General features: G+C 48.8%; 1 protein-coding gene across 1 annotated transcript in view; it reads left to right on the top strand.

The window, feature by feature from the left end:
• Positions 1-6,323, top strand: part of taf6 (TAF6 RNA polymerase II, TATA box binding protein (TBP)-associated factor) — a 33,694-nt gene continuing 27,371 nt past the window's right edge. Inside the window, exons 1-2 of the mRNA XM_067972178.1 lie at positions 1-294; positions 5,083-5,257. Of these exons, the coding sequence (XP_067828279.1) occupies positions 5,102-5,257 (156 nt within the window). The 5' untranslated portion in view covers positions 1-294; positions 5,083-5,101. The remainder of the gene's footprint in view (positions 295-5,082; positions 5,258-6,323) is intronic.

Below are 6,323 nucleotides of genomic sequence, written 5' to 3'. Positions count from 1 at the left end.
CTGGGCGGCGAGGGAGGGGACGCAAGATGGCGGATTCTGCCGAATTTGAGGCGCGTCTTGGCCGGGTCCGGCTCCCGTGAGAGATCCGAGTAGACCCTGCTTAACCTTCCCCTCTCCCGGGGGGGGACCCCGGCACCGAAGAGACGCAGACCAACCCCTGGGGGGGGTCGGGGAGGGTGAAACGATTGTAAAGCGACGACGACGACGACGACGACAGGCCTCCCCCCCCCCCCCTTCCCGGGGCCCGGCCGCTTGCAGAACCCAGGCCCGCTTCATCATCATCATCATCATCAGGTCAGTCGGCCAACTTTTCCCCCCACTCCCACGGGACGAATGTGCAGTGAGTTTAACCTGATCTGGGTCCAGGCGGGCGCCGTTAACCCGATTCCCGGGGGTGGGGACGGTGACCTGACACCTGGGCAACTTGCTTGGAGTTGGGGGCAAATTTTGGCGCGGGAGGTGGGTTGTGCCCCAGAGACCGACCGGCATCATGTCCCAGTGACACAGGCCAGTGACTGATCATCCTCAGTGACCCCCTCCACAGGTGCTCGGGGAGGTGTTTCCAGCAGTTTTCCTGCTTCTGTTTCAGGTTGTTTTTTTTTTTGCCCCTGTTTTTACTGAGCTGTTTTCACACTTAAAAGTTTTAAAATTCATTTGAACTCCAAAGTGTTAGGCAAGTTTCTTAGGGGGAAAAGTGCGCTGCAGGATCAGCGTGTAAATAACCTCTTTCGTGGTGTAAATGCTTCATGTGTTTGTATAAATGGTATAAAACTATTCTGTAAAATGAGCTAACTGTCTGTCTGTCTGTCTCCCATGTCACATCTGTCAAAGCCTTGATGGTCATTGGAGTGGGGTAGCCTTTGATTCCTGTAAATACTAAGATTGTAGTGTGAAATTTTATCTTTCTCCCTCTCTGGTAAATAATTGCATGGAAGAAAAATAGCAGCCAAGTTTGCAACTGGCTCGCAGAATGTATATGTGTTTGGAAAAAGAACTGTTAGTGGGTAGCAGGAACCTTCATTTTAGTATGCTTAACTAAGTCTTATTAGTCTGAAACTATATTGTGCGGCAGATTCTTATCGTGCTAGTTTGGACTACAAAGGGGAGACTGTTAATGCCTCTATCTTGTTCTTGAGGAAGGTCAAGAATTAAAATTAACTTACGCAATTGCGGAATTTTTAAATGTAATTATCAAAGCCCGTTTCTAGGTTTTTTTTTTGGAAAATGTAGGTGATTTAGTGTCTGCAGGCTCTTAATTAACCTTCTCACAAGCATCAACAACTTGAATTTATACGGCGCCTTTTATAGTAAAACGTCCTGAGATGCTTCACAGGAGCGTAATCAGACAAAAATTTAAACCGAGTCAAAGAAAGAGTCATTAGGACAGGGAAAGAGGTAGGTTTTAAGGAATGTCTTCAAGGAGCAGAGAGAGAGAGGTGGATAGGTTTAGGGAGGGAATTCCAGAGTTTAAGGCCTAGCCGTCTGAAGGCACGGCCGCCATTGGCGGGGAGATGCACAAGAGACTAGAATTGGAGGAACACAAAGTTCTTGGAGGGCTGGAGGGGGTTACAGAGGTAGGGAGGGGCAAGGCCATGGAGGGATTTGAACACGCGGATGAGAATTTAAAAATTGAGGTGTAGCTGGACCGGGAGCCAGTGTAGGTCAGCGAGCGCAGTGGGGTGATGGGTGAACGGGACTTGGTGCAAGTTAAGATACGGGGCAGCAGAGTTTTGGATGAGTTCAAGTTTATGGAGGGTGGAAACTGGGAGGCCGGCCAGGAGAGCGTTGGAATAGTTGAGTCTGGAGGTAACGAAAGCATGAATAAGGGTTTCAGCAGTAGATGAGCTGAGGCAGGTACGGGTGATATTACAGAGGTGGAAGTGGGTGGTCTTGGTCAAATTTTGACCTCCAGTCAGAAAGCAATTAACTTTTGAATGAACTCCCAGTGCTTGTACCTTTTGGTCCTCTGACTGTCACTCTTGTGTATTCTCCTCCTCCTCCCTCGCCCCATCTCCCTCGCCCCTCCTCCTCCCTCGCCCACCACCTTCGTTGGCAGAGCCTTCAGGTGCCTTGGCCCTAATGTTTTGGAATTCTCTCGCCCAATTGCTCGACCTTTGAAAAGCCCCTTGAAGTGTTTCACTCCGTTGGAAGGTGTATAAAGGCAAGTTGTCATTAAACTGGGGAAGGGGAGGAGCCCAAATTGTGGTCCACGTGCGACCTTTGAGCTCAGGCATCTCAGTCGGATTTGGGTGTGTTTCATACTCACTTGTTTGTCGTGTTTGGATTTTGTGGTCTGGAGGTTTGGAACGGCCGTTCTCAGCGCTGTTACCTCCTTGGTGAAAGAAAGGATTTGCATTTATATAGCACCTTTCACAACCTCCGGACATCCCAAAGTGCTTTACAGCCAATTAAATATTTCCGAAGTGTAGTTACTGTTAAAATGTAGGAAACACGGCAACCAATTTACGCACAGCAAGATCCCACAAACAGCAATGAGATAAATGACCAGATAATCTGTTTTTTAGTGATGTTGGTTGATAAATATTGGCCAAAATACCAGGGAGAACTTTCTTCTTCGGATAGTGTCATGGGATCTTTTACGTCCACCTGAGAGGACAGACGGGCCCTCGGTTTAACGTCTCGTCCGAAAGACACTGGTGGTGCAGCACTCTCTCCGTACTGGCACCAGGTGCGTCAGCCTGGAATATGTGCTCAAGTCTCTGGAGTGGCTGTTGAACCCACGACCTCCTGACTCGGAGACGAGAGAATGCTACCAACTGAGCCACGGCTGACATCGACCCTATCAAACCCCTTGATCATTTTAAACACCTCTATTAGATTACCCCCCCCCCCGAACCGTCTAAACTCGTGAATACAAGCCACATTTATGCAACCTGTTCTCGTGTCTTAACAAAGGTGACTTGTGTACGAAGTGGAAATGGCTGGTGTTTCAGCACCAGATCAGTTCCTTTTCATTATCTAGAGATCTTGGGTTCTAATCTGGTCCAATGCCTAACAACCATTGCCATTCATTCACTGAATGCCTTCGACTTCAATCTTCCAACTCTGCAGAAGGTGCGGAGTCGAGATTTCTTTTTGGCTGTTTTGGGAATCCCCACTTGTAAAAGGCTGTAATCGCTGGCTGCTCAGTGTGGGTGAGAGTTCCTACTTACGGAGAGGACTATCGTTCAGGTGAAGTTGGAAGACCGTAGTGGGTCATAACCGGGTTCTGAACCCCGTAAAGCCCCCAGTAGGGTGTGTCATTGGGTTGTGGCAAAACAGCGAGTTATTTTTTTTTTCTGACCTCTCCTAATTTGGGTAAGCAAAGAAGTTGTTCTCACATTTCCTCTCTCCAACACTGCTCCTCTTCCCACCAACACTGCTCCTCTTCCCACCCCCTCCCTCCCTCCCCTTGACCACCTCCCTCTCCTGAAGGTGTGGACTCTTGCTGGGGTCCAGATTCATGAGTGATAGCAGCCCTCCACCACCTTACCCAGAGAGTGGTGAGAATGTGGAACTCGCTACCTCATGGAGTGGTTGAGGGGGATAGCATGGATGTATTTAAGGGGAAGCTAGGTCAGTACATGAGGGTGAAAGGGTGAGATGAAGAGGGGCGGGAAGATGCTCGTGTGGACCATGAACAGCGGCATGGACCTACTGAGCCGAATGGCCTGTTTCTGTGCTGTAAGTTCAATGTATTGGCTTCAGTCGGGTGTTGAGGCCGATTATAACACCTCTATTCATGCCCCGATTGCGATCAGCCAACCCAGCACATACGTTCTGGTCAGTATGACTCTACCACACTCTGGAGCATTTGCCCAGTAAGCCATTGGGGATTGGGCAATTTAATTTTTAAACCTTTTACTGAAGACTCTTGTCTTCCTTCACCACCGCCCCCCCCCCCCCCCCCAAATACTCGGGAGATTTTTAAAAACTTGCACAACGATAATTGAAACCGTGCTTGCTTTGTTGTGCAGTGTTGGGACACCAGTCGGCCACCAATCTCAGGCCGACAGTGTCTGGAGGGGAGGTGATCTGCTCGGGTGAAAGCGGAGAATGTCCCAGCTTGAGTTCAACTGTGCTTCTGTCACGTGCCCTGGCTGCAGAATGGCCTGTGTGCAGAGACCTGACCGACAACAACAACCACTCGTATTTATACAGCGTCTTTAACGTAGTAAAGACGTCCCAAGGCGCTTCACGGGAGCGTAATCAGACAAACATGTTACACTTACACGTAGAGATATTAGGACAGGAGCTTGGTCAAAGAGGTAGGTTTTAAAGGAGGAGAGAGGGGTGGAGAGGACGGAGCGGCTTAGGGAGGGAATTCCAGAGCTTAGGACCTAGGCAGCTGAAGGCACGGCCGCCAATGGTGAAATGCTGAAAATCGGAGATGTTCAAGGGTTGGTGTGTGGGACATGGGGTGGGAAGGAAGATAGTGTCATAACAAAATGCTCCATTTATTGCACTAAGGCTGCTTATACCATAATGCCATTAAAGGTGGCTGATCAGGACCACTTATGGTGCATCCACCGTTTCCTTGGCTGTGTCAGTCATGGCTCAGTGGTACAAGGTCGTGGGTTCAAATCCCACTCCAGCGACTTGAACGCATAATCCAGGCCGACACTCCCAGTGCAGTACTGGGGGAGCGCTGCACTGTTGGAAGTGCCGTATTTTGGAATGCACTGCCTGAAAAGGTGATGGAAGCAGATTCAGTAGTAACTTTCGAAAGGGAATTGGATAAATACTTGAAGGGGAAAAATTTACAGGGCCACGGGGGAAGGGCAGGGGGAGTGGGACTAATTGGAGACGTCTTTCAAAGAGCCGGCACAGGCACGATGGGCCGAATGGCATCTTTCTGTGCTGTATCATTCTATGAACTTGCCACCTTGTTTCAGTTGCCTGCCTCTGGCACTGAGGAGCTAGTGTTTTATTTTGTGTTGCTCGTAATTAGGTTTTGTTAACTTGTGGATCACCAAAGGAAACCTAAAGTAGGATCTTCCAGCTGTCTACTGAGCAGTTTGGATGAGCGGGGTGGTCGTTTGTAAACTCTTGTGTTTCTTTCCCCTCTTTATTTTTTTGTAGAGTATGATGGGAGGTTAGCATGGCTGAGGAGAAGAAGCTGAAGATCAGCAACACACTGCTCCCCACGGAGTCCATGAAAGTGATTGCTGAATCCATAGGAATCTCCCAGCTTTCCGAAGAAACGTGTCAAAGCTTGACCGAGGAGGTCAGCTACAGGATCAAGGAGCTGGCTCAGGTAAACCACACGGAAACGGCCGTCCTGTTTAACAGCTGCAAGTAAACGCACAGCTCGTCCAAGAGCCCAGAAATCGATTTGGACCAAAGCCCCCTTCCCATTGCGTGGAAATCCACTGTGCAAAATCAGCTGCCTGTGAAATCAAATGCTGGTAGATTTTGTGCATTACCTCTCTCCTAATATCTATGTTCAGTTCTGTGTGTGTCTCCTGTATTTACGTGCAGTCTTCTGTGTGTGTGTGTCTCCTGTATTTACGTGCAGTCTTCTGTGTGTGTGTAAGTGTCTCCTGTATTTACGTGCAGTCTTCTGTGTGTGTGTAAGTGTCTCCTGTATTTACGTGCAGTCTTCTGTGTGTGTGTCTCCTGTATTTACGTGCAGTCTTCTGTGTGTGTGTCTCCTGTATTTACGTGCAGTCTTCTGTGCGTGTGTCTCCTGTATTTACGTGCAGTCTTCTGTGCGTGTGTCTCCTGTATTTACGTGCAGTCTTCTGTGCGTGTGTCTCCTGTATTTACGTGCAGTCGTGTGTGTGTGTGTGTGTGTCTCCTGTATTTACATGCAGTCTTGTGTGTGTGTGTGTGTGTGTGTGTGTGTGTGTGTGTGTGTCTCCTGTATTTACATGCAGTCTTGTGTGTGTGTGTGTCTCCTGTATTTACGTGCAGTCTTCTGTGTGTGTGTGTGTGTGTGTGTGTCCTGTATTTACGTGCAGTCTTCTGTGTGTGTGTGTGTCTCCTGTATTTACGTGCAGTCTTCTGTGTGTGTGTCTCTCCTGTATTTCCGTGCAGTCTTCTGTGTGTGTGTGTCTCTCCTGTATTTCCGTGCAGTCTTCTGTGTGTGTGTGTCTCTCCTGTATTTACGTGCAGTCTTCTGTGTGTGTGTGTCTCCTGTATTTACGTGCAGTCTTCTGTGTGTGTGTGTGTCTCCTGTATTTACGTGCAGTCTTCTGTGTGTGTGTAAGTGTCTCCTGTATTTACGTGCAGTCTTCTGTGTGTGTGTGTCTCCTGTATTTACGTGCAGTCTTCTGTGCGTGTGTCTCCTGTATTTACGTGCAGTCTTCTGTGCGTGTGTC

This window comes from Heptranchias perlo, chromosome 35 (assembly GCF_035084215.1).
Source record: "Heptranchias perlo isolate sHepPer1 chromosome 35, sHepPer1.hap1, whole genome shotgun sequence".
NCBI lineage: Eukaryota > Metazoa > Chordata > Chondrichthyes > Hexanchiformes > Hexanchidae > Heptranchias > Heptranchias perlo.
Note: the sequence above shows the minus strand (reverse complement) of the source record. Positions and strands in the feature narration are given on the sequence as shown.